Genomic DNA, 22,409 nt, shown 5'->3' with positions numbered 1-22,409 from the left:
CTGCCCACTGCTGATAGCTTGAAGCATGCAGTCACTGCAGCTTTTCATGTGTTTCCACTCAATGGTTGCTGGCTGAATTGCAAACATCATGTTTTTTTTTCCCTTGCTGTGAGATGGCAAGTCTTGTGGATCCATCCTCTTGTTTGAGTCTTTCCTATTTCCTGATTTCTCAGTATTGTGAATCTGTTGCTGTATCATCACGTGGCTTTACACATTCAAATCGCTGTCACAGTTCTGCTCTTTGTTTTGTTTACAGGAAGATTTTAACCCAACACCTTTAATTTACAGTAGAAGGGTTTGCACTCTGATACTGGGTGAGTTTATATTAGTTTATTACTAATTTACTTTTTCCTCTGCTGTTAACAAAACTTTTTTTTTTTTTTTTTTGCGAGACTAGTATATTATTACCAGAACTTATGCTATGTCTTACGTCATCCGCTGGACGCCACTCTCTCATGAATGTGCGAATGACACTTAGCAGATGCTAAAGAATTAAGGTTTATAAAGTTGTAAATATGGATACTTTACTTACACCAACGCATCACTTCGCTTCAGAAGGCCTTTATTGACCCCCAGAGCCATGTACTTGTTTTATAATGTATGGGTGCAGCTTTTTGGACTTCATATTTGGAACAAAACCAACGCGGTAAAATTGTTTGGCAGAATAAAAACACTGTTGAATAGAGATACTGAATCTTATTTAGAGACTAAAACATTCAGAAGTTGTGTTGGACGTCTTGAAGCATGCGAGACACCTGTTAGTGTAGCTGCTCTTCATCTCCAGTCACTGCAGCTTCTCATGTGTTTCCACGCTTTATGGCTGCAGGATGAATTGCAATCATCATCTTTTTTTTTTCTTGCTGTGAGATGGCGAGTCTTGTGCTTGTTTGAGTCTTTCCTATTTTCTGCAGATTTCTAAGTATTGTGAAGCTGTTGCTGTTGCTGTTGCTGTCTCATCACATGTGGATTTACACATTCAAGCTGTTGTCACAGTTTTGCTCTTTGTTTTGTTTTGTTTCCAGGAAGACTTTAACCCAAAGCCTTTAACATACAGTAGCAGGGGTTTACATTCTGGGCTACCATCCACTCCTATTATAAAGCATGGATTAGCCTGGACATTATTTAATGTAACTCTGATTGTATTCGTCATATCAAGAGCAGGGACATGTTTGTGTGTATTCTGCTTTGTGTTTTTCCAGTATGAATAGAGAGTCTCTGCAGTGGCGTTAGTGATTAATTAAAGTGCTCATCTGTGTGAAGATGTGCACAAGCTCCAAATCAAATCACCGCTTGTCAAATGAGCAAAATGAATACTCTGCTAGACAACTGGAGATGTTTCATTTGCATTTCAGAGAGTTTAAAATCTTTTAAGTTAATTTACTAAATTTAATAAATATATTTGAAGACCATTTGTATTGACTTCTAGACTCTCTTGACTTTGTATTAACTTGTAGAAGGAAATGTTAACTTGAAAAATAAGTCTTCTTTAGTCTTCTTTAGTTACAAAACTGACTCTTTCGTAGGAATTTATATTGTTACATTACATTTACAATTGTTAAATTACATTTAATAATTATTTTGTGACTCTTAATTAATATTAACACAACAGAATAAATCACTTTATAAATGATATTTCCTTCTTGGAATTAATTTTAAAAGGATAGTTCATCCAAAAATGAAAATTCTGTCATTAATTACTCACCCTACGAGCTACGAGAGTAGCATATGTTGTTTACATCCAGCTGATACTCTCCAAAATGGTGCTACAGTGATGAATGAAAGATGAATTGAAAAAAATTGCTCATAGCTTCGTAAATTTATGGTTGAATTTGTGTTCTGATGAACTAGAGTCTTATGGGTCTGAAGTGACATGATGGTGAGTAATTAATGACAGAACTTTCATTTTTGGGTGAACTAACCCTTATTAAAACTCTTAAAACTCTTATTAACTCTGTCTGATAACACAAAACACAGCATTTTGTAATTTAGATGATGCAAATATTTTTGATGACACGAAACACGTCACTTAATTTTAGCAAATAACATAATTCTGCATCACTCTCTGGTAATTAGGTGTATTCGACTAGAAGCAGCGCTGCACAGACAGACCATTGTTTGTCATCAAAGTACTGCGAGAGATTTGAGAGCATAAGGAGTGACTGCTCTCTATACAGTAGTTCTCGCAGTACTTCAATATCAATCACTGATCGGTCTGTGCAGTGCTGCTTCAAGCTGAACACACCGCTGTAGTGTTAGTGGATGGGCCATGTTCACTGGCTCCAGTTCATCATCATTCAAAAAATCCTGAACACAAAAATGATGAAAAATGATTATTCCACAATTCAGTACTACATAGTTTCCAGCAATACATTTCTAACATTTAGAATGTGTTTTGAATTGCCTTTAATATTTGGGGGCATAGTGGATTTTCAGTGATTGGCCCACCAGGAAAAGTTTGGGTGCTCCCGATGGCCAATCAATTATGGTCTATTTTTCCATTCCACCACAGCCAATCGCAGGCCCCCTCCATCTTCGGGTCCCTGGGGCTTCAGCTCCGCCTAGCTATAATGTTGATCCGGCCCTGCTCCTGGATGTTACTGTGTGTGCAGCGCGTGATTTCCAATCTCTGTATGTGAGTGACGTGTGTGTGTTTGCGTGCATCAATAAAAGCAGCGCATTAATATAGAAAAGTGATTAAACTGACATGGAACTGTGTGTATGTATTAAAGGCTTTTCATGCGTACCTGCTAGCCAATCAGAATCTAGACAGAATAGGGTATAAAGCTGTGTAGACCTTTTCAATGCTACTGACAGGGGCGCTGCACAAGATCCCGGGCCCTATGCATAGGCAGTCCTAATGCCCCCCCCCCCCCCCCTTCAAAATATATATTCCAGACTTTTCAAGGGCCCTCTCTTCCTTTGGGGCCCTGGTAATCAGTACTGGTTTTACCCCCAGTCCGACGCCCCTGGCTACTGACCCACATTTCCTGTTTATTGTCTATCTATTTCAAAATGGTAATAGAAGATGATTTATTCATAACTTATATTAACACATAACATGTTTTAATCAAAATGTGTACCTTTCGGATTCTCAGAAGTAATAAAAATTATACATTTAAAACTGAAAAAGCATTAGGACCGAGTTATAATATTATTGTTTACATACCACAATGAGTCTATACACTGTTTGCATTAATGGTCCTTCATTTTCTGAGGAATTGATAGATGCAACTTGAAGATGCAAAAGGTTTACAACTGATAACTGAACTGGGGAATGGCAGGGTTTTGTACCTGTATTTTTCTTTTTTTTTTTCTCTGAGTTTGCAGGCGCTTCTCTCAGTTGGTGTGGTTTAGTAGTAGGCATTCATTGAAGTGAGTCACGTGAGTTGGTTCTAAAAGTAGCCATAATGGGCCTAATGAAATCTAATGAGTTACAGCAATAAACATCACTAATATATGCATGTGTTGCACAAGCCTATTCCAGCTCATCATTGAAGACACACGGTAGTTTGTGAATTTCTCACTTCAGAAGCTGCTTGTAGCAAAAAAATGACAGAAAATGTCTTTAGTTAAAGAGGCCTGAATAATAAGTTGAGTTGAGCTGATGGTTGTGGTTTGACTTCTGACCGGTTTCTCTCTGTGGTTTTAAACAAAGTGGGGAAGAGAGCTATGCTTTTTCTGCATCTTTAGTTTCATAAACCTCCAAATACTATCAGAAAGGTAAAAGATACACAGCAACATGTGCATGCAATTTTCATTGACTTCCCCTTATTATAATTCCATCTGTCTGTGTTCAGGAAGGCCTGAATGTGGCATCACTTCTCACTTCTAAAAGTAACCGCTGTCATATACTGCTCTTCTTTTAAAGAGGAAGAACGAAAAGGATTTTAAATCTTGTTGTGGTGAATATTGAGCTCAGTTCTGAATCAACATCACTGCTTTACATGAACGGGCCAACATTAGATGTCACATTGTGATTCCACTTTATCTGTGGCATTGTAAATGAAGAAAATAATGCAGTTCGAGAACAATTACTGGAAGAACTTTGAAACAGTCTTTTTCAAGTAGAGAAACTTATTACAAAGTAGCTAATATCTTTGAATGGATGTCTTTTTTTCTTTTTTTGTTCATGCATTTCTGTGTAGAGTTTTGTCTCCTCCTCCCTCGTCTCTTCTTGAAGTGTGAAACGACTGTTTAAACACAGGAAGTGTCTGTTTTAGTGCACACAGCACTGTTAAAACTGACTATTAAAGTGTCAGTATGGGGTCCAGCGCACTGCTTCTCAAACTCTGTAAGTATTTTACAATATTTGCTTTTAATACAATGTATTCAGCTGAAGATAAAAGAATGGCTGTGCTGTGAGTAAGAGGGTCTAAGTGCTTATTGTTATCTCTCTTGTTCAGATTAATGTGATGATATGTTACGTGTGGATCAGATACAGAGTTTGAGAGAACGTGTATTCATCTGTGCTGCATGTGAAAGATGGATGTGTGCTTTCGCTTGCTTTTGTTTTGAAACTAGTTCTTCTTATTTATATTCTGGACAATTAAGTCAGATGTATTTGTGTTGTTATGAGTTTGGTGTTGTATGATATTATATTGTTAATTAGTCTCTCCATCAGAGGCTCACAGTTGCAAGTTTTTCTATCACGTTTCATTCTCTCTGCCCCTCTTACTGAAAATTAATTGTCCATATAGTGGGGACACTTAAATCACACTTTAAAATGACTGAATTTCATTGCATTAAGCAAAATTAAAATTATACTCAAGCTTTTATCTGAACCAAGTTCTCTTTTTCTGAGAAACCTTTTAATTTTTTTTAACCAATTGGTCTCAACGTCCTTTTTAATGGATGCAGGGGCAGAGTTTGAGACTTAAGGGCAAATTTCAGCTATTGGGCCTCAGAAAAAAAACAAGTATGTGCTTTTGTAGCCCTTATTTTGCTGTTTCCTCTCTCTCAGATTGTAGTTTATTTACCTCTTCCCAACTTATCCATGGGATAGTGTAGCTAACTTCAGTAAATTATTAGTCAACCTGATGTGGTTCTAAAGCCGTAATACCTTATTTTTTGCTGATGACAAAACAATAAATTACAAACAAATCAATCAATCAGTTAAACTTGGTAGTAAATTGTTGTTGTTGTTTATTTATTTATTTATTTATTTTAAGGTTTCAATACATGTCATAAAATAATCTTAAGCAAATCATCCCATATTCTGAAGTGTTCTGAAGGCATACAGGAACAGCACTATAAATGGCTCTACTATTAAGCGAATATCTTCCATTGTTGTGCTGTTGTGTACATTTATGCGAGTATGTATAAAGGTTCAAAAGCCGTCACTGGGGTGGTGCCTTTAGGTACAACTTTGTAACTAAAGGGTCCATATTGGTACCTTAAAAGTACATATTAGTACCTGAAAGGAAGAAAAGTGTACCTTCTGAAAATGTACCGTCCCAGTGACAGCATTCGTAGCTGTTAGATTGTCCTGTAATAAGTAATATAATAAGTAAGCTTGACCAGAGCTCTTGTTGGGATAAGAATTTATTGAATGAATCTTCAACAGGGACGTTATGTCAGTCTTCAAAATATCTTAACCCTTGTAAGAATCTTAGCTTCTCCCAAAGTTCTGTCTGTGGGACAAAAGTTTTGCATTGTTAACAAAAAAGGATGCGCGTTCTCATCTTTTTTGTGTTAATTACCATGTTGTCCCGCAGGTCAGGTCAGGATTGGGCGATAAAACGGTATCGGTATTTATCAATGGTACACTTTCATAAATAACTATAGAAAATTTTTCCAATATAGTGCACAATCAGTGGCAGTTCGTGGGTTTTAAAATAGAGGAGGCACACTAATTATATTGGTCTGGGAACCTTGCCAATTATTATTATTAATATTTTTATTATTATTTGCTTAAACACTTTAAAATGGCATTTTGGTTGCTTTTAGTCCGAAAATGTAAAGAAAACGACACACATACAACAAGATAATATGATATCACTTACCTGGCCTATCACTTGAAGCAAACATTCATCCCTTAAAAGTCTATTAAAAGAGAGCTGCCTGTTGTGCTATTTAATTAAAGGTGCAGGTTGTAGGACCTGCCACTAGAGTGGGGCACTACCAAAACAATAACAATTGATTACATACAAAGTTAATGCAAAGACGCGATCAGACGATGGATCAGATGCATCCTCGTGCGGGTTTAAATGCGATGCCCCGCGTTTGGCGTGTATACCCAATAATACTAATCTTGTTGATCGTTATAATAGCATACATTTTCTGTAAAGATACGAATAAAAACAACTCACCTGTCGAGTAAAACACAAGCGAGATTGGCATCTCTTTTTTTTTTAGTTGAAATTTGTCGTGAAGCTCTCTCCATTTAGAAAATGCAACACCGATATTGATCCTTGCTCTTTCTCTCCTCTTGCCCCAAACTCTTCTTGGCTCGTTTGGTTGGTCCGTACGCTTACGTTTACGGGAGCTGTCCTTGTCGACAGAACCAGCGGCAGATGGTAAACAGTAATTATGTTCCATAAATAAGTTACACAATTCACCATAAAACATGCAAGAAGAAGTAAATAAGGAACTTCTTGAAGCAAGCTAGTGGTTTGCTGGACGCTAGACACTACTTCCGCATTTGTCCGTACGTCTACGTCAGTAAAGGCGGTAACAAAGGGTAACTAACGTCATTGACAGGCGACTACACTGCCCCGTGTCACTGTTTAGAATGGGAATTTTCTAGTAGTTGAAAACATTAGAGATATTGTTAGTAATCAGCTGGAAAAAATATATAACACTAGCCTATTGGTTTTTGGATATTTTACTGCAAATATCTTACAAATTGTACCTTTAAGCCACAACTGCTGTAGCCTCTATTTAGCTTAGGCGTGTTCTACCTTTTTTTATTACTTGTATATATACTGTTTGAATGACAGCTTGGTAAATCTGTTGGCGATGAAATATTCAATATCGCTACTCATCATAAGTACTTGGATCATTATCAGCGCAGCGCAAGACGTTCAAACTAATATCACTTTTTTATATCTATTATGATTGGTTGATATACCAGAAGGAAGGCTAGCCTCCTTTACAAGGTTTCTTTTCTCAACACTTCTCAGCGCCTAAAGTGAACACTCAATGCTGATTGGCTAATTTTTTTTTTAATTTTCTCAATTCCCCCTCGCCTCCCCCTCCCCTTCTCTATCATCTAACTGTTGTAATTATATCAGCACATTCGGCACATTCGCAATAGAAATGCTTCTCTTTCCAACTTCAGTAACATGTTATGGTATTACAGCTGTGAGACATTAACTGAAATGAATGAATTCATTTTATGATCTTTAAATAGTCCTCCTCTCATTTTCACCTCAAAATTCCCTCCCCTGACAAGCCGCCACTGTGCATGATATAGACGCATGCTACGAGTGATGCAGACACCTCACGAATACATTCTGAAATGAGTGGTGTGCCTGTCTGTGATGAAAAGATTGTGAATTAAAGAGAATAAAAAATAATTCAAAAACGGTACACTCGAATGTTATGTGTGCATTTGGGAGCCTTGTCAGTGGTGCGCGAGATGCGGTGATAATGATGTAAGTGATATTGTAGCATTTTAATGTTTTGTTAGTCTAACTCACGAGATGTGCTGCTGCTGCATTATGCATTCAGAATATTAGAAATATAATAGCTCAATGCGGAGAAAATCTTAATTAGGTATGTAAAGTAAAAAAAAAATTTAACTTTTTGAAAACACGAAACATATTTGTGAAGGTTTATTCAGTTTCACTGTGTCTCTTATGTTTGTAAATGCAATCTGTGTGAATAGCACTTTGGCTCTTTGTATTAAGCAATGCATAATTCATGATGTTGTTTTGTTGCTAATTTTTAATCGTTAAACTCAATTCTAGGGGTGTCCCCGACTAAGGATTTTCGTCTAATCGGAATTTTCGAATCTTGCTGATATTCGACTGATAGTCGAATCATATGTTTGGGGGCGGGGCAAAATATATTGAATCAAGTCAGACATTCGACAGTCATAATTACTGATGTTAACACACAGGGAAAATGTGTAACAAATGCCTCGCAGATACAAACGGGGTAATAACGTTTTTATGTTTTGATTAAAAGATAGTTAACACTAAACATCAGCAACTATTTTACAATAGTGCTCTCATTATAAGTAGGTTAGCCTATATGACAGTAGTTATTAATGTTCTGCATTTCTGTTTTGAGCTGGGCGCACTGAAGATGACCAGTAGAGTGAGCATTTGATAGCACGTTTTTAATCAATGGGATTAAACTCATAATTTCATGTACAACCCAAATTCCGGAAAAGTTGGGACGTTTTTTAAATTTTAATAAAATTAAAACTAAAGGAATTTCAAATCACATGAGCCAATATTTTATTCACAATGGAACATAGATAACGTAGGAAATGTTTAAACTGAGAAATTTTACACTTTTATCCACTTATTTAGCTCATTTAAAATTTAATGCCTGCTACAGGTCTCAAAAAAGTTGGCACGGGGGCAACAAATGGCTAAAAAAGCAAGCAGTTTTGAAAAGATTCAGCTGGGAGAACATCTAGTGATTAATTAAGTTAATTGATATCAGGTCTGTAACATGATTACCTATAAAAGCTTTGTCTTAGAGAAGCAGAGTCTCTCAGAAGTAAAGATGGGCAGAGGCTCTCCAATCTGTGAAAGAAAACAATGTTCCTCAACGTCAAATTGCAAAGGCTTTGCAAATCTCATCATCTACAGTGCATAACATCATCAAAAGATTCAGAGAAACTGGAGAAATCTCTGTGCGTAAGGGACAAGGCCGGAGACCTTTATTGGATGCCCGTGGTCTTCGGGCTCTCAGACGACACTGCATCACTCATCGGCATGATTGTGTCAATGACATTACTAAATGGGCCCAGGAATACTTTCAGAAACCACTGTCGGTAAACACAATCCGCCGTGCCATCAGCAGATGCCAACTAAAGCTCTATCATGCAAAAAGGAAGCCATATGTGAACATGGTCCAGAAGCGCCGTCGTGTCCTGTGGGCCAAGGCTCATTTAAAATGGACTATTTCAAAGTGGAATAGTGTTTTATGGTCAGACGAGTCCAAATTTGACATTCTTGTTGGAAATCACGGACGCCGTGTCCTCCAGGCTAAAGATCTTCAAATTTTTTTGAAAAGAAAAGGAGATGCTACACCATGGTAAACATGCCCCGTCCCAACTATTTTGAGACCTGTAGCAGAAATCAAAATAGAAATGAGCTCATTTTGTGCATAAAATTGTAAACTTTCTCAGTTTAAACATTTGCTATGTTATCTATGTTCTATTGTGAATAAAATATTGGCTCATGTGATTTGAAAGTCTTTTAGTTTTCATTTTATTAAAATTTAAAAAACGTCCCAACTTTTCCGGAATTCGGGTTGTAGAATACGCTTCATTATTTATACAACATGACATTAATATTAAGACTTATAGGCTATCTACAAAAAGAGGCATAATGCAAATGAACATATCTGCTATAACATATCATAAAGCTCTTTCTGATCTGCGGGGCTCTGAATGCAAACTCCTTTTGTAGATGCGTTCTTCATTAAACAATGTGCAGAAACACAGTAGCTAAACTCTAAAAATTCACAGCGTTTTATTATAATGGTGTTCTCATTATAATGGTATGTGTGTGACAGTCCAGTCATAGTCATTAATATTCTGCATTGTAGTTTGACCAGCTCGCGCTGTGCGCTGAAGAGATATCACCGTAGTATTACAATGAAGTTCTTGACTCAAAACCAAATGCATCTTATATCAGGTAAATAATATGTTCACAATATATATACTGTACACCGGCTGAAATGTTTTGAAATCACTGTCTCTGCCTGTGTCAGTTTGAGTCTTGGTAAAGTTTTAAATCCCTGCGGCAAGGATGCTCCTCTGTCAGTCACAGATTTTGGAAAGTGAAACACAAATCTACAGGGGTGGTTGGATTTATTCACACACTTTAAAATATTTATTTGAAGCTTCTTTCTTTTTAGATTCTTATTCACGGCTTTATCATAATAGGCTGCATATTAACTTATTGGGAGAAAACCCAATAAGACATTTGAAATCAGACATTTGAGCACTCACATATAGTCAGAATGGCATAATCATAACAGCCTGCAAATATTCAACTGTGAGATTGGTAGTCAAATCAGGCTCCTCAAATCGAAGCATCGAATCGTCGACTATTTGGGGTCACCCCTACTAAGATCTATTTGATTTATATGTTAATTTAGACGTTATGCTAAAAATGTTTGGACAATTGATATTTTATTGCACTGAATAAGTCATTTATTGCGCTGCATTAATTAATTTATTTATTTTTATGTTTTATTTTTTGCTCATTGCGCCCAATTGTGGGGGGAGACGAGACAAAAGTTTCCTTAGAGGTGCCATAAAATGCATTAAAGAGTAACTAAACCCTAAACCAACTTTTTTTAGTTAATGATCTATAAGAATGGGGCTTTATTAGTGCTGTTCATTGATTCGAGTAACTTTTTTGACATTTGAGTATAAAGTGTTTTAATTCTACAATATATGGTGTACAAACGTCTGAGTGCTGCCCTCTTCAGGTTGAACGGTGGCTACTGCAGTTGATTTTTCCTATTGGATGTTGCGGTGGCAAGTGACGTAAGCGGTGGCATGTGACGTAAGCAGTTTCCAGCTCACCACGCACCTTGGTACGAGCTACCACGCCCTTGGCAGTATAAAACCATCAAAATCACTGTAACGACCAGGATAGACTAATATAGCATCTATTTAGCATAGCAATTATATAGTTATTTAGATCTTCAAGTTAGCGTAGATTTATCTGTATTTAGTACAGTGGTCAGGATGGTACGGAGGTGTGTTGCTGGTTGCGACAGCACTGCTGGACTGCATAGTTTACCAGCAGACTTTAAAATTAAGGGCCAGTGGTTGCATGCATTTGGCCTGGAAGACCGCAAGTTCCCGCCTAGAGCTTGAGTGTGCAAACTGCGTTTTACACGGGATTGCTTCCCCAACGCAATGGAGGTGGAACTGGGCTTCTCCACACAGCTCGCGCTGAAAAGCGACGCAGTGCGGGAGTTAAGATCGCAGTTTGAGCCAGTGGCTTGAATTGATATGAACATACAACTCGACACCCTCCACTTCAGGTGAAGGTATCTGAGAAAAGTCCTCTACTTCAAATGATCGCACTGTTGCAAAGCTACTTGCGTCATTACAGTCACTCTCCATTTTAGCGTCTCTGACAGCAGCTGTCAATCAATCCGTCACTGCGAGTCTCAGGATCACGCCGCACTCGCTCAGCCCCGACCTAGGTTCGTCCCCTCTATCTCCGCTGTGATCTGCCCACTTTTCAGCATTTTTCAAATATTGTCAGTGGGTGGAGTCAGGCTCTGAGCAGGGGTTTAGTTACACTTTAAGTAAGGAATATTTGACGATGGGCCGTCGAATTATTAGAAAAATAATGCACACCCGAGGTGGTGATGCGGCCACGACGTGAAGTGGATTTAATGGTGGATTTAATGGTGGAGTCAATTATTCCACTTATACTATGATTTATTTAAAGGGATTCTTACGGTTTTTGTACTTAAATCGTTATAGTGAGTAGGACTAGTTCTTCCGCATCTCATCCAATGCCTCTTTTGCTAGCACCCAAACGTAATTTTAAATCTGGTAACGGAGGCTTGAGCCATTGATAGCATTCTAACGCAGTTATTAATTTATCAGAAAGAGAGTGAGAGCGACAGATACACAGAGAGAGTGAAAGAGAGAGAGAGCTTTTGTGAATGCTAACGTACCTCTGTGTGTCCCTAAACACTCTTCTGCTGCAGCGTCTGTAAACAACACTGTTATTACAACACTAGTGAGAAATGTCATGTATAGCCTTTAAGTTGATGTTAAAACTTAACTGATAAAATCATCAGTGTAGCGTTGACAACACTTTTTTTCTGCAGACTGTGTGACCGTTATTAAAATATGCAGAGTGATGTGGAACTGTAATGCGGTCTGTAGAGCTGCCTGGAACTACATTCGCTGTGCGTTTCCCAGAAAATAATGTAACACCTCAGAACGTTCGTCAGCCAATCAGATTCAAGCATTCAACGTCCCTGTAGTATAATACAACATTTTTAATTGTTCTCTGATGTCCCCGAAGTGTGTATATGTAGTTTTTATCTCAAAATACCCCACAGAATTTTTTTTTATAGCTTGTTGAAATTTCCATTTTTAGAGTATGAGCCAAAACACACTGTTTATTTGTGTTTTGTCCCCTTTAAATGAAAATGAACTGGTGCTCCCGACTCCCTTTTCAGAAGAGTGTGAGCTTCAAGAGCTCATGCTCGCAGGGATACAACCGGTGGTTTAACTGGTGGTGACCATGTTAATGACTCAGACAAACAGAGTTGCTAACTGTCTTACAATAACAGCTGTCAGTGTGAAAATCTTGCCCTGAGATGTCTTTGATACATTTTAGACACGGAAGGACCACCATTCAAAATGGGACTTAAATATGCCATTGAAAGATATACTGTATAAAAATATAATTTTACTGTTTACAATTTTCTAATAAATATGGTAACCAGATTAATTTGGAAGCAAGGGTTTACAGATCACAATGCAAGCCGGATCGCAGATGACAACTTCCTGTATTTATGCACCGCAGGGCAAGATTAAAGTACTTTACATCTAATCAGTTTAATATTGAAAGGCACTGAAATGTAGAGCTTAGTTTATGTGTTTTTGACCTACACTGTACATGACATGAGAACAGTTAGCTATTCATGTTTGTACGCTAGCATGGACTCTAGTTTTAGCCAGAAATACCTTGCTGAAGCTCATGATGACATTAACTTTCTGCTTCAGCAGGTTAAAATTGTAACTTAATGAGAGTACGACAACCAGAATTTTTAAGTAGTTGTCTTCATTGGATTTGGGGGTGAATGCTTCAGAACATTTTGCTCTGTTTTGTTTGGGTTTAGGAAATAGAATAAAATAAATTCCATTGTCCATCCTCTCAGGATACCTGGAATCAGTGTTTCAAGTATCCCAGGCACATAGTTTTTCCAGTTTTGTAGAATAAACACCATCAAACCGATGAGAGCTCTGGATCTTCCAATGTTTGTCTATGGCACTGTAACCTAAAGATGTCTGAGTTCAGCTCGACTGCCATTGGCTCATCTGCATTCGAGGGGAGGGGCTTACCGATAGGTCCCAAAGCTTGCCTGCTCTTCTACTACACACTCAAAAGTGTGAACTTTTTCCTCACCAAAAGAGTACATAAAGGCATATAAGTCAACACATTGGGTCGCAGCATTTATTTAATTTGTTGAGTCAATGGAGTCAACAAACAGGAAGTGAAGCTGAGTGTGTCTCAAACACTTTGAGCTAATTGAGTCTGTAATTTGATTTGTTCCAGTGAAGAATCAGTAGTGTGAAATGTTAATTACATTTATCTTAATATTTGGTTGTAACGTGTGAGTGCCTTAATACAAAAAGTGGATTTTTAGTGGCATGAATCGTGCATGATTCTATATATTATCAATATATTCTATTAACATCTTTCATGTTTTACAAAAAATGAAGCATTCACAAACAGGAGAAACAAACCGAAGAAACAATACAAAATTGGTAGAACGTGAATAGTTGCACTAATAGAAAGCAAAATGAAAAAAGAGGGAGCAAAATTGGCAAAACTGACAAACCTTAAGAAAAAAACTAGGTTCTGAACGTCAGTGGTTCAAACTGCCTCTCTGTCGTCTGATCAGAAGTGAATCCATCAATGAATAGACTCTCAGTGTCATGGGACATCATTGTGTGTGAAACTCTAGACATGTTTCAGTGTGTGATCTGCATTGTGTTTAATCAATGGAAATGCATATCTGTTTTTCTCCTGCTTTTAGTGCTGATGTCCCTCATCTACTCTGGACTCAGTCAAGGTGAAACAAACGATACTGGAACCTTTCAAGGTAAAACAGATTCTGAAACTTTTCAATGTACTATTGAGCAGAGATGTAAAGAGTACATGAAAACCATACTTCAGTTAAAAGTACAGATACCTTACAGTGAAAATGACTCCATTACAAGTTACAAGCAGGGCTGGACTGGGACAAAAAATCGGCCCGGGCATTTTTGCCCAGACCGGCCCACTATATGATCATAAACACCACCCATCTTTGCACGCCCTTAATTATATGCATACCAACTCCTATTCATTAAAACCACTAATGCCATGTAATGAGTGAGTATAGGAACTTGTGAGAGTTAACAGATGAAATAAGTCAAAATTTGATATATATTAATACTGTTGAACTATACTCCACAGCGGTGAATCCTAAAACAAGCTATAAGCGGCTCTGGCATAGCAATACCAGTGTTTCTTACAGGATTTTTGTAAAAACTATGGTGGTGTGTCCTCGGTCCTTCTAGGGGGGTTCGGGGGCATGCCCCCCGTGAGAAAATTTTGTGCATTTTAATGTTAAATTCATTAATCTGGTGCACTTTGAGAGTTCAAAATTAAAAGCTCCAACCCATATTCAGTGTGCAAATTAAACAAAGAAAATATCAAACCTCTTTTAGTTACAGTGTCTATTTACATTACACCTATACATAATAATAGTTATAATATTAATCCAATGACAGTAATAGCCATATTTTGTAAAACAAATGCACAAAAAAATAAAGGAAACTTTCTTAATTAGTTGTAATAATTTCTATTTCTTGAAAGAGATAAGCACATGATCTTTTATTTTGACGCAAACTGCATCAAGCTTTTATTTTGGCGGAAAACTTAAATTTCTAGTGAATTGCGGTAATCGTCAACTATGCAGATGTGGAAATAATCTACACTCATGACATGGCCTAAGTGTTTTGAAAGCAGTTATGCTTAGCCTACCGCAGGCTCTACACTTTCTCATCTCTCTCCTGATCCTCCGTCCTCACTATCATCATCTGCCACAGGAGCTGATGAAGGTCAGAAAACATATATTTTGACACAGTTTACAGTGTCTGCTTTAAGAGCCTGGTTCTATTTTTTCACGCTATTTATCTGCACATTCCTTGCGTTTCTTCTCCATCTTTTTTTACAGATACACACTGACACTGCTGCCGCTCGCTCACTCGTTTAAAGTTGTGATTGGGCCAGCCCAGTGTCAATCAAGAAAAGAGCCAATGGGCCGCTGATCTACGTGTTTCATGGGCTGGTCTGTAAGAAAAAAAAACTAACACTGACTTTGACCAATGCATTACACCGGCACAAACCCAGCGCCGCCAATTAAGCAAAACAAAACAAAACGAATGGGCCGCCGATGTACAAATTTTATGGGCCGTTTAAAAAAAAAAAAAAAGGATGAGTATGAGATATATCGGCCCAAAAAGCATGTCGGCCCACCGGGCATTTGCCTGGTATGCCCAATGGCCAGTCCAGCCATGGTTACAAGTCACCAACTTCAAAACAACATGAATAAAAGTTTTAGAGTATCTGATTTTAACAGTACTTAAGTATTTTAATTATAATAAATAAATGCTCAAAGTTGCATTAGTAAAGAGACATGCCAGTGAACACCTCAAATTAAACTGAACACCTCAAAATTGCAAATACATTTAAATTGTGCTGGATGTGCTGGTTTTGGCCTATAAAACACCTGTGATTCACAACTACTTGCTAAGGAACTCACATTCATGTAAAGTAGCCTTGTTGACTAGTTTGGGTGAGTAAGGGCAAAACGCACAAGGTATAGTACTTTCAGTGCCCTGTAGTTGGCGATATCATTCGTTTTGTAGCAGAAATAAACTGCTGCAGAAAAAGCTAGATGCCCTGTAAGACAGTGACATAATAAATACCTAGAAGACTCATTGGTCTCTTTGAGCTGTTGCTTCGATATGTCAATGCATCCGCCATGTTTGTGAGACTGGAAGTAAGAGAGGGAGCTGTTTTTTTTTCTGGATAAAAACATGATAACATTTACAATTATCAACTGATTTCAGAGGTTTGTGAGCTACTAGCAGTTAAAATTAAGACTTGGAAAATTATATATTTTCGTAAGAAATTGTGATAGCTCACACTTTTTTTTCGGTTTACAATTCTAATGTTAATGTAGTATAATTGTTATATAAAAATGTAATGCAATTTGAATGTACTTTTTACATTTGTACTTGAATGTAATTTTAAATGAAATTAATTTGTTTCATTGCTTTCTCGGTGTTCAGCCCCAACAAGCTTTTCTTGTGCTTCAGGTCAGAAAACAGCTCATTCCCTTTGAAATACTGGAGGAAATATCTAAATAATACATCTTTAAACACTAATAATTTACCATCATTGAGAAAATGTATTACAACCAGTGAATAGAAATCAATAAGTGACACACTAGCAGTCTGCTTTTTATTTTGATAGCACTCTATAGTCTACAGAAACTCCATAACAAACAATAACACATGCAATTGATAGCCCTTTATGTATCCAGTAAAACTTACAGTTACAGTGGTAAAATATTATACACTGATACAGTGCACAGTAAAAAATATAGTAAAAGCTATATGTAATATTAAAAATGATATGTAGTACAACTTGTAGTCAGGGCTGGACTGGGACAAAAAATCGGCCCGGGCATTTTTGCCCAGACCGGCCCACTATATGATCATAAACCACCCATCTTTGCACGCCCTTAATTATATGCATACCAAAAACAAAACAAAAAAAGTATTAGTATGAGATATATCGGCCCAAAAAGCACGTCGGCCCACCAGGCAAATGCCCGGTATGCCCAATGGCCAGTCCAGCCATGCTTGTAGTAAAGAGAATAATATAAAAAGTACAATTCTAGTATAACAGTACAATAACATAGTAGCACAAATTATATGTATAATATGTATAATACCATAAATAAATGAATAACAATAGATGAATAAAAGCAAGAAGAATATGTAATATCAAGGGTGGAATAATACAGAATAGAAAATGAATAATAAATTAATAGTAAATTATGAAGTTAAATAAATAATTTTGAAATGTTCAGTTTTATAATAGTATTTGTGCAACAATTATTAAACAAAGTAAGACTCAACTAATGACACAACACAAAAAATTGTGGATGTGAATTCCAAATTGTGTTTAATTAATGAGCCCCTTAAGTATAATATATACATGTACTGTACACACACACACACACACACACACACACACACACACACACACACACATTTCAGTTTTCAGTGCTAGCTTTCTCTGAGAATAGAGTGGTTTAGTTGTGATGAAAAAACCCAACCAATAAAGACTAATTCTCCATCGCTTCCCTCAAGATTTTCCTATATTTTATTCAATTAATGGGTAAAATAATGTAAACAACTTGACAATGTTTGAGATTTTGCTCTACAATGCACCTTACAAACACCCATGAAGAAAACACACATTTTTGTGTCTTTTTGTTTCCTTTTAAGATCTCCTCACCAGATCAGTTTTATTGTTTTATGGTTTTGCGGCTTGGCATTTGCATTGCGAGAGTTTGGCTTCACAAATAATAAATTTCCTAAGGAAATAATTTCACTCCTTTCAATATAGTAATACAGAACAGAAAATTTTTATTCACAAACATGTCTGTATTTTTTTAAAAAATGCTGCACATTCATTTAACCCTGAATTCCACAGACTCAAATTAAAAGGTATTTGTTTGTCGTTAGTAAGATGTGTAAAAGTTGTGCAGTATGGATAATTGTGCATGCATATTTTAATCATCTTTGGAGTCTAATATCATCCCATAAAGATAGGGTTAAAATTAGTCCAACATAATAATAATAATAATTCCTTATATTTATATAGCGGTTTTCTAGGCACTCAAAGCTCGTTACATATTCAGGGGGTATCTCCTCATCCCCCACCAGTGTGCAGCATCCACCTGGATGATGGGACGGCAGCCATAGTGCGCCAGAAGGCCCACCACACACCAGCTTATTGGTGGAGAGGATACAGAGTGATGAAGCCAGTCAGTAGATATGGGGATTGTTAGGAGGCCATGATGGTCAGAGGCCAATGGGTGAATTTGGCCAGGATGCCGAGGTCACACCTCTACTCTTTTTGAGAGACATCCTGTGATTTTTAATGACCACAGAGAGTCAGGAACTTGGTTTAACATCTCATCTGAAGGACGGTGCTTGTTGACAGTATAGTGTCCCCATCACTACACTGGGGAACTAGGACCCACACAGACCACAGGGTGAGCACCCCCTACTGGCCTCGCTAGCACCTCTTCCAGCAGCAACCTAAGCCCCGTTCACACTGCACGTCGGACCCGGCAAATTGCCGGAACATTGCCGGGTCGCCTTCTGTGTGAAAGCAACCATGTCCCGCGATTGATTCCGGCATTGAACCCGGGTCGGGGACCTAGTAACATTGCCGCGTTCAATCCTGGGAAGTAGTGTCGTAGTGATGGTGCACGTTATCGCGCGACTCTTTTACTGGCTGTTTTGAAGGAAGATCAACATTCGCGACAAAAAAATCTGTGGAAAACTGTAATGAAGCAGAGATCAGTTAGTTCCTCACTTTCCGCGCTGACGCCAAGTTCATTCGCTTGCTTCAGTGAAAGTATAATGTGCCTAGCGTTTTCGACTCAATACACATCATGCCCTGATGTCACGTGTCGTTACGGGATCTTTACGGGTTGTGTGTGAAAGCACGCACATATCCCGGGTAATCACTGGCAGTGTGAAAGTGCAAAATCTAGCGACCCGGGAACAATTGCCGGAACACTTTACCCGTGTATGTTGTCAAATCTTATGTTCTTTCATTGATGTCAATTTTTTTATTTTTTATTTTATTTTAACATTATTTTAATCAGTTTGATGATCGATCAGTACTAAAAATTGTTAACTGTCAGAAATAATTTTGCTTTATTTAAGGGTGTAGGAGCGCATGATGGACACACTTCTGACCAAAAATAAATAAATAAATAAAAAACTTAAAAACCTGTTGTGCCCCCAGTCATTTTGAGCCCTAGGCTGCTGCCATGTCGCCTATGCCACGGGCCGGCCCTGGTTTAATGCAACAGTTTCACTCTAATTAATGACTGTGTGCCATTAATATCATGTGCATCAATACCGCTTAGTGTTATTCATTAATATAATTTTGGTTGGAAAGCTTGTTAGAGATAAAACAATGAAAATAGACAGCTAGAAGTTACAGTCCAATCTACTGGTCAGAACAGATCTGTTTAACAGCTATGAATACAGACCAAACAAAAAGCCAAATTTTGCACTTTATTTTCTTTACTGATATTCTATGTGATTTCTGAATGTCATAAAATGTGACAAACCAATGCGACGAGGATATGTTTTCCTTAATCCAATTTTGCCTGCTTGAAATTCAGTCTAATCTGTCCCAAAATTTTAATAATGATCTGAAAGTATCTTGGTGAAAAGAGATATTCCTTTTAAATGATAGTTTGTTGCACTGCATGTTCCAGAGTAAAGCATGACTCTTAAAGGGTTAGTTACCACAAAAATTCATGTTTTAATCACCGTCATGGCATTGTAGGTTTGCATGACTTTCATCTTTCAGACAAATTCAATCAGATTATATATATATATATATATATATATATATAAATTGTCCTTGCACTTCCAAGCTTTATAATTGAGGTAGGTGGGTGTTTTTTTCAACAGTCCAAAAGTAGTCAAATAAAGTGCATCCATCCATAATAAAAAGTGCCTCACACGGCTCCAGGGGGTAAATAAAGGCCTCCTGTAGTGAATCCATGTGTTTTTGTAAGAAAAAAAAACTTTTCTCTCACTTTCGTGAGAGCTGTTCCAGGTGGATGACATAGGACAGTGCTATTCAATTGGCGGTTCGCGGGCATTGCTTGAATAAAGATTAATCTACATAGTTTATGCATATAGAATTTATAGTTTATGTGAAGATTTTTTTGCATTCAATTAAATTAAAAGTTGTTATATTTTTCAGAACATAAATGTAAAAAAAATTAAAGCTGCAAGCAGCGATGAAAGGGCCCTCGCACTCGGGCTCACCACCACCCGGTGCCCATAGGAGGAACAGTGAACGTTGGGCCATATGCTTATAAAATAGAAAAATATTTGTGCCACATTTCCTGCTGCCAACAGGTGGCGCTATGATTATAACAGAGTATTGACATGTAAATATCTTCAGGCCAGGACTCTTACCAAACATGCAAACTTTCGGGCAGATCAGACAAGTAACGGTATACAATAACAATAACGGTGTTAACCATGTCACTTCCTGTTACCAGCAGGTGGCGCTATGACTATAACTGAATTTGGTCATGGGTGTTTGTTCAGGACAGAACACCCATCACACGTGTGAAGTTTGGGGCAGATCGGACATTGCTTGCATTAGTTACAGCAAATTCCTTTTTCACTGCATCACTAGCATGCTTTAACATTTAGCTAAGTGTTGCTAGCATGAATTGGTATGTTTCTAGCATGTTGCCAGCCTTTTTAACACTTGTTGACACTTTGTAATATGTTCCTAGGAGTCCATAACAATGTTAACCATGTAACTTCCTATTACTGAATTTGGTCATGGGTGTTTGTTCAGGACAGAACACCCATCACACGTGTGAAGTTTTGGGACAGATTGGACATTGCTTGCCTGATTTACAGCAACTTCCTGTTTCACTGCAATAATATGATGCTTTAGCACTTAGCTAATTGTTGCTAGGATGTATAAGTAGGTTACTAGCATGTTGCCAGCTTATTTAACACTTGTTGGCACTTTTTAATATGTTCCTAGGAGTCCATAACTGTGTTAACCATGTCACTTCCTGTTACCAGCAGGTGGCGCTATGACTATAACTGCATTTGGTCATGGGTGTTTGTTCAGGACAGAACACCCAAAACACGTGTGAAGTTTGGGGCAGATCAGACATTGCTTGCCTGAGTTACAGCAACTTCCTGTTTCACTGCATTAGTAGCATGCTTTAGCACTTAGCTAAATGTTGCTAGCATGTATTAGCATGCTTATAAAATTTTGCCAGCCTATTTAACCCTTGTTGATGCCTTTTATTATTTTGCAAGGAGTCCATAACAGTGTTAAACATGCCACTTCCTGTTGCCAGCAGGTGGCACTATGAATATAATCAAATATGGGCATGTTGATGTGTTCAGGACAACACTCTTGACAAACGTTTGAAGTTTGAGGCAGATCGGACATTGCTTGCATTAGTTACAGCAAATTCCTTTTTCACTGCATCACTAGCATGCTTTAACATTTAGCTAAGTGTTGCTAGCATGAATTGGTATGTTTCTAGCATGTTGCCAGCCTTTTTAACACTTGTTGACACTTTGTAATATGTTCCTAGGAGTCCATAACAATGTTAACCATGTAACTTCCTATTACTGAATTTGGTCATGGGTGTTTGTTCAGGACAGAACACCCATCACACGTGTGAAGTTTTGGGACAGATTGGACATTGCTTGCCTGATTTACAGCAACTTCCTGTTTCACTGCAATAATATGATGCTTTAGCACTTAGCTAATTGTTGCTAGGATGTATAAGTAGGTTACTAGCATGTTGCCAGCTTATTTAACACTTGTTGGCACTTTTTAATATGTTCCTAGGAGTCCATAACTGTGTTAACCATGTCACTTCCTGTTACCAGCAGGTGGCGCTATGACTATAACTGCATTTGGTCATGGGTGTTTGTTCAGGACAGAACACCCAAAACACGTGTGAAGTTTGGGGCAGATCAGACATTGCTTGCCTGAGTTACAGCAACTTCCTGTTTCACTGCATTAGTAGCATGCTTTAGCACTTAGCTAAATGTTGCTAGCATGTATTAGCATGCTTATAAAATTTTGCCAGCCTATTTAACCCTTGTTGATGCCTTTTATTATTTTGCAAGGAGTCCATAACAGTGTTAAACATGCCACTTCCTGTTGCCAGCAGGTGGCACTATGAATATAATCAAATATGGGCATGTTGATGTGTTCAGGACAACACTCTTGACAAACGTTTGAAGTTTGAGGCAGATCGGACATTGCTTGCATTAGTTACAGCAAATTCCTTTTTCACTGCATCACTAGCATGCTTTAGCATTTAGCTAAGTATTGCTAGCATGTATTGGCATGTTTCTAGCATGTTGCCAGCCTTTTTTAACACTTGTTGACACTTTTTAATATGTTCCTAGGAGTCCATAACAATGTTAACCATGTAACTTCCTGTTACCAGCAGGTGGCGCTATGACTATTACTGAATTTGGTCATGGGTGTTTGTTCAGGACAGAACACCCATCACATGTGTGAAGTTTGGGGACAGATTGGACATTGCTTGCCTGATTTACAGCAACTTCCTGTTTCACTGCAATAATATGATGCTTTAGCACTTAGCTAATTGTTGCTAGCATGTATTAGTAG

The 22,409-nt window shown here is 37.7% G+C and overlaps 1 protein-coding gene across 1 annotated transcript in view; it reads left to right on the top strand.

The window, feature by feature from the left end:
* Nucleotides 1-4,167: 4,167 nt before the first annotated feature.
* Nucleotides 4,168-22,409, top strand: part of LOC132096067 (carcinoembryonic antigen-related cell adhesion molecule 5-like) — a 124,104-nt gene continuing 105,862 nt past the window's right edge. The window contains exons 1-2 of the mRNA XM_059501195.1: nucleotides 4,168-4,291; nucleotides 13,933-13,998. Of these exons, the coding sequence (XP_059357178.1) occupies nucleotides 4,261-4,291; nucleotides 13,933-13,998 (97 nt within the window). The 5' untranslated portion in view covers nucleotides 4,168-4,260. The remainder of the gene's footprint in view (nucleotides 4,292-13,932; nucleotides 13,999-22,409) is intronic.

The sequence above is a fragment of the Carassius carassius genome, chromosome 2, assembly GCF_963082965.1.
Source record: "Carassius carassius chromosome 2, fCarCar2.1, whole genome shotgun sequence".
In the NCBI taxonomy this organism is placed as follows: Eukaryota; Metazoa; Chordata; class Actinopteri; order Cypriniformes; family Cyprinidae; genus Carassius; species Carassius carassius.
This window is presented reverse-complemented; position numbering and strand designations above follow the sequence as displayed.